The 19,033-nt window shown below is 32.2% G+C and overlaps 2 protein-coding genes and 1 long non-coding RNA gene across 3 annotated transcripts; 1 reads left to right on the top strand and 2 right to left on the bottom strand.

The window, feature by feature from the left end:
* The first annotated feature begins 5,214 nt into the window (after positions 1 to 5,214).
* LOC133679680 (xyloglucan endotransglucosylase/hydrolase protein 31) lies at positions 5,215 to 7,303 on the top strand. Its single transcript, XM_062102351.1, has 4 exons — positions 5,215 to 5,563; positions 5,675 to 5,775; positions 5,866 to 6,083; positions 6,630 to 7,303. The coding sequence occupies exons 1-4, from the start codon at positions 5,359 to 5,361 to the stop codon at positions 6,988 to 6,990; spliced, it is 885 nt and encodes a 294-aa protein (XP_061958335.1). The 5' UTR covers positions 5,215 to 5,358; the 3' UTR covers positions 6,991 to 7,303.
* A 3,015-nt stretch (positions 7,304 to 10,318) lies between these two features.
* Positions 10,319 to 12,531, bottom strand: LOC133679105 (uncharacterized). The gene is made up of 2 exons (XR_009836103.1): positions 11,066 to 12,531; positions 10,319 to 10,569 (listed from the first exon to the last, which is right to left on the bottom strand). It is a non-coding gene; the product is annotated as an uncharacterized LOC133679105 (long non-coding RNA).
* A 3,507-nt stretch (positions 12,532 to 16,038) lies between these two features.
* On the bottom strand, positions 16,039 to 18,665 carry LOC133679981 (probable glucuronoxylan glucuronosyltransferase IRX7). The gene is made up of 4 exons (XM_062102746.1): positions 17,943 to 18,665; positions 17,487 to 17,851; positions 17,087 to 17,337; positions 16,039 to 16,964 (listed from the first exon to the last, which is right to left on the bottom strand). Exons 1-4 carry the CDS (start codon positions 18,247 to 18,249, stop codon positions 16,499 to 16,501), a joined length of 1,389 nt encoding a protein of 462 aa, XP_061958730.1. The 5' UTR covers positions 18,250 to 18,665; the 3' UTR covers positions 16,039 to 16,498.
* Between the last annotated feature and the right edge of the window lie 368 nt (positions 18,666 to 19,033).

Here is a 19,033-nt window from a genome sequence, read left to right as displayed (position 1 = left end):
TCAATTCCTAACTAACTTAATGTGAACGATGAAATTGAATAAAATTACAAAAAAAAAAATCACAGTCAACCCAAGTTAATATGTCAAACTTATAAACTTAATTCGTGAAATATGGATAACATTATAAAAAACAAATTGAAAAAAATATGAAATTAAATTCCCTATAAATTCAATGTAGAATAACAAAATAAAAAAAATTAACAAAAGGGACACAAAAAATATCAACAAACCTACAGGGAAGCCCATCAAACCCCGCGACCTAAAATTATGTGAATGTAATAATCTAATATAAAGTAAAATAAGAATAATTATACAGTACGATTCCCAAACTAACTCAATACTCAATGACAAAACTAGAAAACAAATCAATGTAAAAAAAATCTAAAACAAATATTTGCAGGAAAAATACTTGCCAATATTATAAAAACACATCTCAAGACCATGATTCTAAAAAGATATTCAATACATTTCTAAGTCATCTAAGAATTAAAAAAAATAAAAACAAATCAAAACAAAAATGTTTAAGGTCAAAATTAGGAAAACAAAATATCAAATCCTAAAAATTGGACAAAAAATACCTAAGTAAATTGCAGTTTAAACATCAAACACATGATTTAAGTCATGAAAATGTGACAACCCTTTAGAAAGCAAAAGAAAAAAAATTACAAAACTCAATTCCTAATTAGCCCAAGTTATGGGTTGTGAGGCCAACATAACCCAAAAAAATTATAAAATTCAATTCCCAATAAACCTAATATAGAAAGATGAAATAAAAAACCAACAAACCTAGGAAAGATCACCAAGCCTTGCAACCTGAATCATATGAACAAGATAACTAATGGAAGGCAAAACAAAAAATATCATGAAGCCCAATTCCTAGACCAACCAAATATTAAAGGAAGGGACCAAAGAATTATTCAATTTGTTTTTTAAAAAAAACAAACTCAAATCAACCCGTGTTAACCATCAAATCTACAATCCACATCATAAAACCAGAATAATCCCAAAGAAAAGAAGGTGAAGAAAACCACGAATAACCCATGTTAACTAGCGCGTATGGTGCATGTGCTAACCAAGTTGCCATTGCCGATTGACTTCAGATCATTATATTATTTTAATTTTAATTTTGATATCTTGATACTTAATCATTTTATATCAACAAAATTTTATTTTATTTTATCAAATTAAGCAATTAATTAAGCATTATAGTTTTTTCTTGATATTGTGAGGTTTCTATATCTAGACAACTATAATAAACAAAGGTAACGTGGAAGGATCAAATAAACTTTTGGTAATCGTGAACTTGTTGAATGTCATTAATTTCATTGGCTTCCAATGATACAAGAAGGTACAATCCTTAATCACCCCAGACCAGTTTTCGATCTGTCGGCCAACAAGGCCCACGCATTCAATCAGTAGGCCATTGGCGGCCGAGCGAAACAATAGACCCTTCTGTCTAATTTCCATAGGGCGGTCTCCAAAAGAGGCTCATGCGAGCTCGATGAAAAATATGGCTTTGAAAGTTATAGCCTAACAAATTTGATTTAAATATGAATTGATGATACACACTGCTTGTCTTCTAACTCTCACCATTGGCAGAAAAACATTGCTTTCATCTCATTTTTGAGGAGTTTATCTTAATTTTAGTTAGATTTTAAATTTATTTTCTATAAATTATTAGTTTAATTTTTATAAACATCAGAATTATTGGAAGTTTATGTAATTATTAACTTTAAAATTTTAAAAAATCAGTGAAAGTATCTGTAAATTCATATTGAACACCCATGATTACTAAAAAAAATAAAAAAATAAAACATTGCTTCCATCCATGGCAGGAAGTCACATGACTTAAGCCGGAAATCAAGCACAGAAAGGATTTTTTTAGAGAAATAAATCCCATTCAAAGTACTGTATATTGAACGATATGGCTAAATATTAATTATATATTTGGTATATAGCTTATTTTAGTTAAATTCAAATCTAAATGAAAGCTGCCTTTTATTGCATGTAATTAGTAACTCAATATTCTTTTTTGACCATTTGGTGAACCATAAACAATGATATAGTTGAAGAAAAGTAAAACCAGAGATGATAAATAAATGAAGTAACCGAAAAATAGTTTAAGGCTGCATTTGTTATGGATATTTATTTACAATTTGGTTTAAATTATTTTTCTGCTTTTAACTAAAAAACAAATCATAAACATACAAACTTAAATAATAACTTTTCTCTTTATATTGGGAATCAATAGGCCTTTGGATTACATGATACGGTAGTCTTCCCTCCATTTCTAAAGCCTAGAAGTTCCGAGAGAAAAAAATCTATTATTTAAATATTTATTAGAGGGCTGAGAATATTAACTAAATATCTAGAATTTCTGTAAAAATTGATCCGAAAATAACCAAATTAAATGGGTTTTTAAATTCTTTTGGATAATTTCGTTAGAAAACTTTACCATCAAGTTTACTGATGGAATAAACCTTATGGTAAAATTCATCCATAAATATACTGACAAAAAAAATCTATTGATATATACTGATAGAATTATGGATGATATTATAATGAGATTCAAAAAGATAAATCATACTGTGACGTGACACTTTTTACTGACAATGATTGATAAAATGTCCAATGTAATAATTCATCGGTAAATTTATCGGTAATATTTAATTTATGATTTGGTGATTGAACCTCCTCTCCCCCTCCCTCATTTCTCCTTCTTCCTAATTTATTGTTTTCTTGCAACAAGTCAACCCTCCATCTCAACACAAGTCAACCTCCCACAATAAATCTAACCACCATAACACTTCATTTGGCAATATTCGTGTTCTGATCCAAATTTTATTAAGGATTCTCCACCTTAAAATAAGCAAATCTATCTTTTTTTTATTTGAACACAATTTTTAAATGTTTTTTTTTTCATTTTTTGTAGTATATGAATTTTGTATGAGTGTTTACTTATTTCATAGTTTTTTCTCATACAATTTTATTGTATGAATTTATAATCTGTACATATTATGGTTTGTTTTAGATTTTGTAAAATTATATTTGTTTGTAAATTAATTTATGTCGAATTTTTTACTTTTGTGTTTTGTGATAAAATAAATAATGGTTTATCTAATGGGTTTATATATAATTGATAATAAATTAAGAGAACTATTAAAATAGATTTAATAAAATTGAGCTAAGCTAATATATTTGCAAATTTATTTAGTTAACATGGTTAATTAATATATGTTGTCATCATTATTTAACAAGTTTGATATATATAATGGATAATCGTTTATGGATATATCAAGATTCACCTCAGGAGTTGTAGATGATGAATTATTGTAATGAGGTTTATGGTTTTATTAATTACACACCATATTTCTAATCCAAGAATTATTAGTGGAGACGTTATTAGATGTTCATGTAAGAGGTGTAAAAATATATAAAAAAAATTGATCTATCTAAATGTTGTAACGATGCATCTTCTACAAAAAAAATATTCATAAAGAAATACATATGTTGGTATGCACATAAAAATTATATCTTTCTTGTGGTAGCATGATAAAAATGATAATTGGATAAACATATAGTACCGGTAATAAGATAACCCATCTCAACTAGCAACTCATTATAGATTAAGAAGAACTCCTACTCATTTCCGCATGTTTCTAGTTAATTTATTGTACTTTTTTTTTTCGTTTTCGATCGTTTCTAAGCAAATCTTTGTTGCCCATCACCACCAAGCAGCAAATTCAGCAAGTCCCCTGCTTTAAGCAACTTTTTAGTGGACTTGCTCCAAGAAATTGTCCACAGTTATTTATGTCTCTTCTTGTCTGCAACTTCAGTACGTGGTCAAATGTCTAAAAAAAGGTGGTCAGTAGCATTTTCTTTTATCAATTGTCACACTTTAATAGCAGTTATAGATAGTTCCAAACATGCTGTTGTTCAACCATTTCAACAAAATATCAGCTGGATTTCATGTCGAGGAAAAACAAATACAGAGAGAACAAAAACAAGGTGAAGTCTTGAAGAATCGCCGCATGTAGTAATTAAGAAGATTAAATTATTACAACATCAAGGACAGACAGACAGTTGAGCAGAAATGGATTCGAATAACTTACCTCCATATTTTGGTACACCTGCCTGCCTTGACTCCTAGCTAGTTCCTTAGCTTTTACTTACTGAGATTGTCGTCGTTAAGGAAAGGTTCCACGAGAGAGAATATAGCAGCATTAACCTTTGTTGAGCTAAGGCAAAAAATTATGATGCTTGAATAATATTTTATTATTTATTTTTTGGAGTTTATTTTGAAGAAGAAAAATCAATATAACAAAAACATAAATTATAAAATTAGGTTGCGCAAAGGATGGCAATATTCAAGGATAATAAACATGCTAAAGTTGACATTTCAATTGATGAAGGATTTAAAATCAGAGTGATGGCAATAAACAAAGACTTTTCTAGGTAGGAGTTGGTCCATAAATCCATCCTTCCGATATCGGCCCTCCCCATATAGTAAAGAAACTATATTATTATCATTAATTATTATTATATGAAAATGAAGAAAAAAAAACATCTACATGTAGTTAATTTCTAGCTAGATATCAATGCAATACGATTTAGAAGAAAATAAAATCAGTGCTTAAGAAATGTAATCATGTACATTTGTAATGGCATCAATATCAGGCTGTATACATCCAAAAGGAAATGTCAAGATATATGTATATATATTGACAAGAGTATCTAAATAACGATATGGCAGCTTAATTTATTATAATATAAAGTTGTGGTTCTGCATGTTTACATGCAAGCAATAGAAACAACAGTGAAGACACAATTTAGATGAGAGACTAATGTATCATCCCTTTATTTCACCACTCTTCCGTCTATCTTTTTGCATTTCTCATGATCAATTTGAGTAATTTTCACTCTCAGAGCGCATATCCATGGGTTCTTCAATCATGCTTGAGGTTTTGTGCTTGTTAATTACTTTGTGTATAGGATTAAACCTAACCCCATGCATGATCTTTGCTTGTCCAAGTGAGCAATCATTTTAACCAACAAGTTCTTATCATAAATAGGGTTTTGCTCATAAAGAGGAAAGTAAAGGGAAAAGGATATGCACGCGAAAGTCAACCAATCTTTCTCATTTCATCAATCTTTCACATTTTTTGTCTCCTCATCAACTATAACTCATCACCTTACTTGTGCTGTGGGGTCTTCGATATCCCTATTTATACCAATTGCATAGCCATACTCTGCCATATCATAGCATATGCTTAGCTAAATTCGTTGCTCTACACTTAAACACGCATCTTCGTTCCATTATCTCTACAACGTCCTCACATTTTTAGTATTCCCACTTTAATGGCTTCTCTTCTCTACCTTCCACTCATTCTATTAATCATCCCTTTAATGATCACTACTGCTCAAAACACACCTTCACCTGGCTACTATCCTAGCTCCCGAATAAGCTCAATTGGCTTTGATCAAGGCTATAGCAACCTTTGGGGTGCTCAGCATCAAAGAGTAGAGCAAGGCACCGTAACAATATGGCTTGATAGTAGCTCAGGTCCCACTATATTTTCTTACTTATAATGCAACCTGTGCTTCTTCTACTCTACTAACACCTGAGAGCATATTATCGTTACTTGTATTAATATTAATGGTAATTATACAACAGGTAGTGGTTACAAGTCACTTCATCCATATCGATCAGGATACTTTGGTGCTGCCATCAAGCTTCAACCTGGTTACACTGCTGGAGTGATTACATCTTTCTATGTGAGAGTCACAGTATGATAGCTAGCTAGATATTGTGTGTGCGCTTGTGCTTGGCTAGTATTGCTCATGCTGTGCTCTTTATTATGACAGCTTTCGAATAATGAAGCCCACCCTGGGGACCATGATGAAATAGATATTGAGTTCCTAGGAACAACTCCCGATAAGCCATACACTTTGCAGACAAATGTGTACATAAGAGGAAGTGGGGATAGAAACATTATTGGAAGAGAGATGAAGTTTCATCTGTGGTTCGATCCTACACAAGATTTTCATAATTATGCCATTCTATGGACCCCAAGTGAGATCATGTTAGTACTACTACTTTTTAACACATATATATTTAACCTTTTTTTTATTTTGTGGTTGGATTATTTTTTTCTTTTCTTTTCCCCTTTCCTCATCAGTGGAGTCTATTTATTCATTTGATCAATCCATGCATATATCTCATCCATATAGGGCAGATAGCTGCCCATGATAAAAGTTCCTTTTTCCAATGGGTTACATTAACCAGGGAAATTTCGGGGGGCTCATGGGCATTATTTTGCACCAAATTTAATTTGCAGTGACTAATTATTATTATTTTTTTCAATTATTGCAGAGGATATTGTAACAAGAAAGGTGAATCTAATAAAATAAATGAATACAACAAAATCATGTCTCCCATAAGTAGCAAACATTATGTACCTACCACCATTAGAAAAATAAAATACAATTCTAGCTTTCAATAATTATGATGTCCGTGAACTTTAAATTTATGCAAAATGCAATTTTTTTTTCTTTCTTGTTGTTGTACTTGAGTGGTTTTCTTCTTTCATTGATGAACTTTGTCTGATCATGATGTGGACCACGTACAGATTCTTGGTGGACGATGTTCCCATCAGAAGGTATCCAAGAAAAAGCGATGCAACATTTCCCTTAAGGCCAATGTGGGTATATGGCTCAATCTGGGATGCATCGTCGTGGGCCACTGAGGATGGAAAATACAAAGCCGACTATAACTACCAACCCTTCATTGGCAGGTACAAAAACTTCAAAATCGGTGGGTGCACCGCCGATGGGCCTGCCGCTTGCAGCCCACCGTCTGCTTCTCCATCCGGCTCCGGTGGCTTGAGCCAGCAGCAGTCCTCGGTGATGGAATGGGTGCAGAGGAACTACTTGGTTTATGACTATTGCAGGGATGGGAAAAGGGACCATACCCAAACACCTGAGTGTTAAAGATTCGAACTCGATCAGTAGAGCTGTAACTCATTGTGTACGCATAAGTGTGTTTAGTATGGTCTTATCTAAACGGCTATGGGCTATGTTTCCATGGTTTTTTTTCTTCATTTTTTAAGCTATGAGCAGTTTGCTTCGAGTTGGAGAGTCTTGAGACGGGTCCCACTTGCCAAGAATGGGTGCAAGAATTGTTGATCGTCCAAGTTTCCAAGAAGTATTATTCGCTTTTCGTTGTTTGTCGTATTGCTTTGTTTGCATTACCCTGCTTTTATAAAGTTCAAAAAATGGAAGCCTGCTTTATCATCTCTCAAAATATCCAACTGCATTACTTCTTTGTTGCATTGCTCTTTTGAGTGAATTTGGAGACTTATTTTTATCATCTCTCTCAATGTGCTAAGCTCATCGTATATAGTTAAAAACAATGCTTTTTATAGTTTTAATCATGGTATCAGAAATTTTTCTGAATACATTATATTGCCATTGGAAAAAAAAGGAAAAAAAAAACTAATTTCGATAATGTACAAGTTAATCCCAAAATACTTCTTGTATAATTGTTACAGGAAGTATGTACAAGCGAAAACAATAGTGCCTAGGATTTTTCCAGAAACACTTAAATTTTTTTGACAAAGAAAGGACAGAGTGACGGACCTGCGTAGAAAAATGGAATACGAGTATTCATTCTTCCACTTTCAATTTTCCATACAGAACGAAAATAGCGCAGGAAGAACTGTAGCTGCTTGTGAAATTCGATTGTCTTACCTGAGTTGGATTTTAGGACATATCACATGCATTATATATTATGGTTGAATATGTAGAAGCTAGCTAGCTTGAATCTTGTGACACCAAATTGGACCACAACCATGCATAAATTAAGCTATGGTGTCACAAGATTCAAGCTAGCTACTACATGTTTTTATCTATGGTAGGTCTATGTTTCTATGGTCTTCGTTTTCTTGGTGGGAATTTAGTTGGGGCTTCCTCAACCAGGAGACGAAAAATTAATCCCATCCCGACAGCATTTGAGACAATAGTTTGGAATTTGTAGACCACCTTTGTATGTGTTGTCAAAGATTTTGGATTCGAGTGCAGTAACTTTTTGTTTGTGACAACTCTGCGTCGTATAACTATGTTCGTGAAGGATTTTTGAGTTTTCATTTCAGTATAAATATTATGAAGATTTATCTAGATGTATATGTGGTAGTTGTGGATTCAATATTTTTTTTATTGAGTTCTTTTTTATCCAAAAAAAATACACAAATACTAGAATTTTTAAATTTAATAATGGAATTTTTCATTGATATTAATACTCACAGTCTGCCGGCATGAAATTTACCGACGAGCTCATTAAAAGAAATCATCCATCGAAAATTATTAAAGAACATAAACATTCAAAAACAAATCCAACAATATTTATACAATCATTAAATTTATTGAAAAATTAAAAAATTTTAAAAAAAAACTCCAACAATCTATATACAATCATATTAAAGAACAGAAAATTTTAAAAATTTTCAATAATATTTATACAATTATTAATAACACAATTTTTTTTAAAAAATCATCAATATTTATACAATTATTTAAGACAGAAAAATAAAAAAAAATGCCATCAACATTTATACAATTATTTATAATAGAAAAATTTTAAAAAATAAAAAATTTCCATCAACATTTATACAATTATTTATAACAGAAAGATTTTAAAAAATAAAAAAATTCCATTAACATTTATACAATTATTAATAAAAAAATATAAAAAAAATTAATAACATTTATACAATTATTAATAACAAAACAATATTTAAAAAATAAATAAAACACTTTAAAAACGAGGAAAAATAAGAATTTTATCTTAATATTGAGTTTTCCCGAGCCTGAGAAGAGAAAAAAACATCCGAACAAATCATTAAAAAACAAGAGAAGAAAAGAATGAGAAGAGACAAAAGGCATACTTGCACGTAGTGCACATAGAGGAGGAGAGAAGAGAATGATCAGTTGAGGAGAGAAGAAGAGAGAACAAAGAAAGAAAGATGAAGATTTGGGAGGAGGAGAGAAGAAGTTGCAGAGGAAAAGAAAAGAAAAGATATGTTTATCTATTCTGATTTTAGAACTTTTAGTCTTTTAATTTGAAGTTTTTTACCGACAGTTTTACCCATTGTCGATTAAATATTAATATTTTTAATGTTTATGTCGGCATTTCATCTTGTCAAGTCTAATTGAAATTTTAAATTTAATCAAAAAATTTCAGAAATACATCAGGTATTACCGATGTCTTTACTATTGGAAAATTAAAAATTAATATTTTCATTATTTCATCAGCATTTTTCTCTGTAAAGTCTAATTGAAAATTTTAATTTAATCCAAAATTTTCAGAAACACGCTACGTATCACCAACGCCTTTACAACGATAAATTAAATATTAATATTTTTAATTTTTGTATTCATTTATAAAGTCTAATTGAAACTTTTGATTTAATCCAAAATTATTCAGAAATCATCCAACTATCACTAACACCTTTACCAATGATAAATAAAAATTAATATTTTAATTGTTCCATCTACGTTTTCATCTATCAAGTCTAATTGAAATTTCAATTTAATCTAAAATTTTTAGAAACCCACCAACTATCACTGACTACTTTTTAGTTTGTTAGCGATTCTGTGTCTACAAAGAATAATAATAAACAATACAAATGAGAAATGAACATTATCTTAACTCTCGAGAAAATATCGATGTACATTAACTGTTAGTGATCCCATATGTAATAAACAATAATAAATATTGCAAGTGAAAAGTGAACATTACCTTAGCTCTCGGGAAAATATTGACGTACATTAATCATTGATGATTTCATATGTACTAAACAGTACTAAACAAAGCAAGTAAGAAATGAACAATACTTTATAGTTCTCGGGAAAACATTGATGGATTTTTTTCATCGATGATCTTGTATGCATTGAACACAATAAATAGTGCAATTAAGATGTGAAAAACTCCAATGCTCTATGAAATGTATCAACAGTTTTAATATGTCGATGTGTCTGTTTATATTTTCCAGGGCCATTAGTATTTCTATTGGTGAAAAACAGTTTATACTGTCAAATTACATTTGTATTCCTTATGTATTCATTATACAAATATTTAAAATCATAGTAGCACACACAACTTAATAATACTAGTTCTGTGTATAGAAAAAACGTGTCAGATTATACATTTATTCCTTTTTTTTACAATTTTTTTGTTTCAACAGTAGCGTATGCATGTACTGTATAGAATTTGTATAGGAAATAATAATTAATTTCTTGCGTAGATAATTTAGAGATGATATGTATATAATTTATTGTGTAGATAGATGGAATTAGATGTAGATATGCCGATGTCTTCGAGATGAGATAACATGATATAAATTGATCAATGTGGCCTTGTTCAGTTAATGAATCTTCAAAAGGCTCGTAACTCAATTGTTCTTAGTGTTCTCGACTCAGTTTGTTAAGAATTTGAGGCCTTGTCATGTTCGGTCCATCTGGAGAAGACAGTCTCTGAAGTTGGAAGTTCGAACTACATGAGGCTCGGTTTTTCTGTTGACGGGTAAGAAATAACCAAAGCTGTCAATACGATGATAATTGTTCCAAACTTAGAATTTTTAATTGATACGAAGTATTTATTTTTAATATATCTATTTTTATATAACACATAATTGTCTATCATATGAGTTATTATTAAATTAACACATATTTTAGAATATATATATATATATATATATATATATATATATATATATATATATATATATATATATATTCTAAAACATGTGTTGAATTCGGATAATAAAAAGTTGAAACATATTAATAAATTAAGTTGAATTAAATATAATCATGAAAGGACTTAATAAAAAGTTTCTTAATTAGTGAAACAAAACAATCGGTGTATATATATTCTAAAACATGTGTTGATGATGTTGATTAGTGATTAAAGCTATGTTTATTGGTGATTAATCCATATAAGACGAAGCAACATTTTAGGAAGACTTTGTTAATGAAAATGCAGAGCGAGTAAATGGGGAAAAATCAAAACCAGTATTGCGGAGCCATTGGGTCACTGGCCCAATGGCTTGTTCGCATCAGATGCATTCCATTTTCCAGTATAATTCGGTAGAGCACAAAGGGTTGGCCTAGATGACAGATGGCCCAAAATTGTGATGTCTCCGATCATTAAATTCCGTCACTGATATTTATCAAGCTTGCTTTTATCACCGATCTTAGCTCAGTTGGTGGAGCGGAGGGCTGTAGGTCGCTGGTTGGATTCCGGCAAGGTCGGATTTCAATTCTGTAATTTCTTTTCTCACCGACCTTAGTTCAGATGTTGCATTGTTTTGTCTGTTGAGGTGGTCATTTTCATTTTGTTGCCATGAGAGGCCCTATAAATTAAGAGAGCATCACAACAGATGAATCAGTAGAGGCTGAACTTTTGTCCGACCACAAAAAAAAAAAAAAAAAAAAAACAGCAAAGATTCAAAGTGCAGAAAACAAACCAACTCTAAAGCAGTGTGAAACAACAAAAACAATGCATCAAAAAGAGTCTCTTTTTTTCTAAAAGGAAGGAAAGATATATACCCTCTCGCAAACCAATGACCTCTCAATTGTAATGGCCTTCAAAGAATCACAGTACCAATGAATGTCAGAAGCCACTCAAATAAGGGGACATGGAAAAACAAAAAAAAACTCGCATGCCAATATCAACAAAACCAAAAAAAAGGGATGAAAAATTTTATATAATCTCCTGCAAACCAATGACTTCTCAGTTGTAATGGTTCTCAGAGAAATCAAAGAATGAAGCAATGTCAGAAGCCGCTCAAACAAGAAGGCACGAGAAAACCATAAAACCCACATACAAATGGCAATGAAACCAAAGAAGAAGTAAAACTCAATTGTGGTCGATTCCTAACAGAACCATAACAGGAAAAGGAGAAGAAAGAGATCTGGGAAGCTATAACTAGGCTGTTAGACACCAACCGATCAATGTCACACCATGAACAAAATCGGCAATCGTCCTCCTTAATGCAACCCAGGATAAAAATAGTCAGCCTCCAAAACACCAAAAGGAGAAGAGAAAGTACACGTCCAGCGAGTGTGCATTTAATGAACCATCATGAAATGCAGTATTGATGGAATGCCCGCCCTCCCATCAAACAAAAGAGCCACGTCGCAAGAGAAGAAAGCCTCGGGGCAGCAGAGGAGTCTCAAATGAAAGAAGAGCCAAGCCATGATCAACAGACATTATCACAAGCTTTGAAGCACCAAAGCCACTTCAATAAGAGGACGACACGCCTAGAAGCCTGCATGCAACTGGGAAAAAGGGTCATCAAACCCGAGCCTTACAGACGCTGTTTTTTCAGTCAAGATGAAGAAAAGACATGCGAGAACACAACAAATCGAGCACTTGAGTCCACGGGAAATTGAGTCCACAGTGTACTCACACACATGCCACAGTGAAAGCGCGTGAAAATTATAAAAAAAAAAAAAAAGGAATTAAGCATCAGTTATAACCTCAATCCAGAGCCATAGTGAAAGCCCATGAAATTTTCAAAAAAAAAACTAAGCCTCAACTATAACCACAAGCCAGCATCTCAACTATTTTTTGTAATATGTACTTGAGAGTCCACAGTGAACTCACACACACACCACAGTTATTCATTGACGAGGCTTAGTTTTTAAAAAAAATTACCAGCCTTACCTTTTATACTAATTAAATAAGCTTGGATTCTTTGTGAAGTCTTATTATTCATGTGAAATGAAGCTCCTTTTTTCTTTTTTCTTTTTTCTTTTCAATTCAACCTTTACTTCTTTTTCAATTTTGTCTATTTTATTTTTTTATTTTTTTAATAATCATTTGAGTTGTCTTTGAATAAATCAACTTAAACTAAATTACATTAAAACAATTCTCAAATAGTTTTGTTTTAAATTCAAATAATTCTCAAATTACATTAAACTAAATTACATTAAAACAATTCTCAAATATTTTTTTTATTTTAAATTTTATCTTTAATTTTTTTACAAATCAATCAGGTTATTTTTAAATTGACAAAATCGATAAAATTATGTTTGAGCAACTTTTATAGAGTTTAGTTTTAAAATAGGTATGGAATCAAACTAAAAAATTTTAAAATTGACTCGAGTTTCGTAACAATACTAAATAGTTTTTTAAATTCTAAATATTTATTTTTGAGGTTGAGAACAAATTAAACTGATGCAGGCCTATAATCCAGTGAAATATCAAATACTGCTGTCTTTGTCTTCTTTTAGTTAGCTGAATGTTTGAAAAGAATAGACTGTTATCTCTAATCTCAATTATTGATTTCTAGTACATCACCGAAAGAAACCCTAATAGCATTATTTTCCCATTATCATCTTTTTTACAAGGTTGCAAAGGAAACATTATCACTTTGTATTACAACAAACACAAGCTCGCTCGTTTTGAGTTTATTTAGAAGCCTGTGGTTACGGTTGATGAGATCAATGTCTCAAAACGATTTAAAATATATTAAATTATAATTTTTAATAAAAAAAATAACTTTTTAAAAAATATAGTTTGCATCAAAATAACATTAATATCCGGTTGATATGGGCAACTCCCAACCTAGTCATGGTCTGGATGGTGCTTGTGCCCCAGCGGTAAAACATACTAGCAAGCTTAGCTTTTTTTGTTCTATGACTTGATTTAAATGATAGTCGGAAATATAGTAATAATTATTTTTTAAAATATTTTTTTATTTAAAAATATATTAAATCTTTTCTCGTTTCAACGAGCTTGTTTTTTAGCCCAAACAAGCATGTCGTTTATATTCCCTTCATCTTTGAGAATTGCTTAATTGGATCATAAAATTGTTAATTTATTTGCATTTTTTTTTGTTTAAGGGTTTTTTATTTTTTATATTTATTCCGTTCATGACTAATTTATTTGCGACACTCAAATAGGAATTCACCACATCCTAATAAAAGACCTAGCCTAGCCTCAGGTAGCCTTGGTCCGGGACAGGTAAATGAAAAAACTGATTATTTTTTTCACTAGAATGACATTTTGAGTTTTTTTCAAGCACATAAAAATGATATTGTTTGATAGCTTTTTAGAAAAAAAATAAAAGTTTTTATATTGTTTTATTTGGAATCAATTAATAAATAAATTAAATTTATATATTTTAAAAATATAAAATTCAGCTCATTTTATTTTCCATGTTATCATCATTATTTTTATCTTATTTCTTTAAATATATTTTCCATATTATCATCATTATTTTTATCTTATTTCTTTAAATATATTTTAAAAAAGAAGAAGACTAAATAAGTATTTTTTAAAAAAATAATTTTAATATTAAATTTATCCTTTTTAGAATTGCAAATCAAGGGGGTCATTATTTATTTATTTTTATAACATTTTTAAATATTAAATTTCATTTAAAATTTAATTCTTAACACTCAAGAGAATTTCAAACACAAGATTTCATTAAAAATTCTTGATTAAATTTAATTATAAAAGCTTGAAGTATATTGTAAATCATAATTATTAAATCCGGACTGGTTCGCGCGGATTGATCCAGGACTCAGTTGACTTGATAAACTGAACTAGTTCGGGTAAGGCAAAAGACTGGGATAAGCAAAGACTTGTCGGGTTGAGCCATAACTCATGTGATCCGGAAAAACTCAATGAGACCTTTTTTTTAATGTATTTTTTCTCATAACTAGAGATCTTTTATATATATATATATATATATATATATATATATATATATATATATATATATATATATATATATATATATATAGTTGGTTATTAACTCACTATTTAAATACCAGAATAATATTTTATTTTTAAATATGTGATTTGAAGCCTTTAATATATATACTCTATATTGATAAAAAAAAATTATTTTTTAAAAGTAGGATTTGAAGTCATTTAGTATATATACTCTATATTTATTAAAAAAAAATTATGTTTTTTTAATATGGAGTAAAAAAAAATTTTAATTTAAATACCTTCAACTTAAAAAAATAATATACTAACATATTATTTTTTCAATGTGAAATATAAAAATTTTTAAAATTTATTATTTATAATATATGTACCCTATATATTAATATAGATTATTTATTAATTTTTTCATATAAAATATTAATATTTTAAATATTGTTTTTAATTTTTTCTGAAACTCGACTCACGGATGGACTCGGAATCAGATTCGATAACTATGCTTTAAAGTGATCCGGCTGACCGAATTAACCATGGGTCGGTGTTATAAATATGCCTACCAAACAGTTTTGTAATTGAATTGAAGTCCGCCACTTAATTGCACACCTACGCAGTGCCCACCATGAGAGGACGCAGCAGCAGCAGCACTGGCTTCACGCATTTGTTTAAGCATTAAAGAAATAGGCGAAACGGTGTCCGGTGTGGCTCGGTTTGTCCGAGACAGCATATCCGTGAACCGTGACCATCTGACACCCTCCACTGCCGCCCCACAATTGCCATTAGAGCTCTGACACGCCTCATCTGCCGAGTCTTTTAACACTTCATTGGCACCCCTTGCCCTTGCCTAAAAAAATCCACTTTACACCAAAGTCGAAAAAGTTTTAAAATCTTAGATTTTCCACTCACGTGCGTGCGTGCGTGCGTGCCCCTTTTAGCTATATCGTTAACCTCATGGAATGTTACTCTTTCTTGCTGCTATCTAGGGCTCTAACATCATATAATGTAAACGTCCCCTTTTAAACCCTATCTAATACGAATTTAATGCTATGCATTTACTCATAAAATGGCTTCAAGCTGGCACAACTTTCTTAGTCTTGACACATAAAAATACCTCCGATTTTTTAAAAAAAAAAAACAAAAATCACCGGTCCTAAAACATCTCAAAAGCTGCAATGAATGTGCTGCGACCGTCATATAAATAAATATAAACAAGGTTCTATAAAGCATCTCTCATGTTAAGAGATATATTAAATATCATACCAGCCCTTTATCATATTTACCGCCACATTGTCAAAGATTAAATATAAATGAATAAAAAAATACATAAATTTGATTTAAAAAAACAAATGAAATAGTAAAGTCTGATACCGGGTTGGGTTTTCAGTAAATTGCAATCGACTTCGACTCCTTATTAGAGTATTTACAGGGCCTATTTTTGCATTTATTCTCTCATTATTTCTCAAAACATAAACCTCTCCATCATCTACAGTATTGCTTTACGATTATATGTACCGTTCAGCCCCATCAATCACAGTCAGCCAACTCACCGAGCAAGTCACGGGACCACACAAAATTTCTGCAGATAATCTTAATCTCTGCATAGGCTGGACCCCACCTCGTTGCCTCTAAAAATTCCCGTAGTTTTGATCAATCCAAGAAACACATTAAAAATCCAGCTGTGCTCCATGTTTCTTAGCTGGCAAAAGCGGACCCTCATAGCTGGCACTTGGGTCCCCAAAATAGTACCTTCCACGTGTCGAACCACTATTGGTTTGGAAGCCTCACGGTTCTGTACGACCTGTCCAGTTTCTGTGTCAAGGCATAAAGCACCTGCCACGTGGCATCGCCTTCCTGCACTCGATCATTGAAAAGGAGGGCCCGCCTAACATCTGGGCCCCATAAGTTTTTCTGAATGGCTGACAAATTGGTAGCTGCCACGTGATCGAGTAGAGTTCCTAGATTGGCCACGTCCTTTTCGGCCACGGTTAGGGATATCTCCGACCACCGGACAGCGGTGGGGAAGGGCAACCGGATGCCATCCGCAATTATGACCGGCACGCACCCTAATGCAACAGATTCCACCAGCCTTGGGCTCCATGGGGCCCATCCCAAGGGGCATAAACAGAACACTGACCGGACGATTTCTGACTGGTAACCGGCAAACCTGTGCCTTTGCAAATAAAACCTCCGGTCACCGCTGTATTTTCTCCATATCACCGTCCTCACTTTCCTGAAAGAAATTCAAACAAATAAGATCAGCGAGGAAGAGAAACGAATAGAAAATTATCAAGGGTAGTTAAGTAATTATCTAATTTGAAAATTGATTGATTAGGAAATTGATTTTTTATTTACTTGCTGTAATATCGTCCACTAATGTTTTTGGGGTGCACTTCCATTTTGCCTCTAAAGAAGGCCCAAATGTCCCGCCGGCCGGTCAGCGGATACTTCTCGAGGGTTGTCCGTACGCTTTCCGGCGAGATGTAAGGTGGTATCACGACATTCTCAACGTCTTGGCATGGATGGTTAAATTTGACACCAAAAGTCTGCAATATGATCGACCTCTTCAAAAACTCTGGGATCCCATCTTCCATAGCTCTCTCCTCCTTAACAAGAACGTCAAGAAACAGCCAAAAACCAAATCAAAAAACACATCAAAAGATGGAATAAACATCAAGGTTCGAAACTCTTGATGGTTTTGAAAGGCTTGTGAAACATAAACTTTTGATGGTTTTGAAAGGCTTCTGAAACATACCATGGCATGGAAACAAGCGCCGTAATCGTGAGAGGCAACAAAGACATGATCAGATCCTTGAGAGCGGTTCCAAAATGGATAGTTAGAGGAAATGAGCTGCACCGCAGAGGATAATAAGGACCTTGCATGACCAATTGCGGGGAACCCGTTAACGGTGCTGAAATTGCAGGACACGTAAACAGGAACAAAGAAGAAATCAGCTTCGTATGGGTCAAACGTCCGTACATCAAGACTGTTTGATAGTGCTTTATGAATGGCAACTTCTGATGCAAACAAATGGTTGCTGCACCTCGCATTTGTTAGCCAGTCCGTGTTGTATTTTGATGGCAACTCATATATGTATACCTTCAAATCCTTTAATAATCCTGTAATCATACAAAACAAAACAGGAAACAATTAAAATCATTGGTCTAAAATACATAAATAAGCTGTTCTATAGCTACAGTGACAACATACCTCGATTGATGTTCTTGCTCTGTTGAATGAAAGTGGAGTTTGAGGATTCAAAGAGGGCACGGGAAACAACAGTTTTAGATTCTGAGACATGGGTTTTGGAGAGGGGAATGGGTTTGTGGGTGAAGAAGCAAGAGCTAAGGAAATATAGAAGAAGAGAAAACCAAAGAAGCCATTTGTAATATTTGAAACAAAGATTCTTCTTCTTCTCTTGTTGTTGAAGTCCAGCATGTCTGTGTAATAGTTTCATTCTAACATAAAACCCCCTCCTGTTATTGCTCATGGTGGGTCTTTTAACATCCAGTACCATGTTTCATTTAAAACCCACAAAAAATAAGAGGGCATGAAACAGAAGCTTTAAGGAAGATCATCAAAGGGGGCTTTTAGGATGAAGTTGTGGTGGGGTTTTCATTCTTGGTAATTGGGGCAATGAAGTGGAGATTAAGGGACAGAGATTGTAGGTGTTGAGGTTTGGTGGCATTTCGTTTTTACACCTACAATAAACAATGACATAAGGTGCAAGATGCATACGGTCTTTGCATCGATTTTTTTACTCTTAGGGCTAACAATCGTTAGAATTTTTAATTGGGTTTGGTCGAGTTCTGGTTCTGTCAGAAAGGAAGGTAAAGATAATTATGTTATGAAGGTGATATGGTGGTGATGGAGGAGAAAGAAACAAGGCGGAGGTCTCGGTCTCTATGCTTGTCCTGGTCTGCCATACGACATTTTGAAAACTCGATTGACTGAAACAGCCTCGAGAATTTTCATGATCTTTTATCGTAGTTTTCAATTCATACTACATCTTAGACAACGGGTTTATTTTTTTATTTTACAAAAAAATAAAAATAATATCATTTTAAAAAAATACACGGATTTTAATTAGGCTGTCCGGTTAAACGGATCATACCAAATTAATTTTTTTTTATTTTTATTAAAATACAATCTGGCTTATACTTCAAATTACCTAGATTCCAGGTCAAACTGGCTGGAGTTCTAAAACTGCATGCTGTCTTAATGAAGGGTAAAAAGGGACCGAGCACCTCGTATTGCTAGATTAGCTTGTCTTAAGCATGAGTTAATTAATGAAGGGTTAA

The sequence above is a fragment of the Populus nigra genome, chromosome 19 (assembly GCF_951802175.1).
Source record: "Populus nigra chromosome 19, ddPopNigr1.1, whole genome shotgun sequence".
Lineage (NCBI taxonomy): Eukaryota > Viridiplantae > Streptophyta > Magnoliopsida > Malpighiales > Salicaceae > Populus > Populus nigra.
Note: the sequence above shows the minus strand (reverse complement) of the source record. Positions and strands in the feature narration are given on the sequence as shown.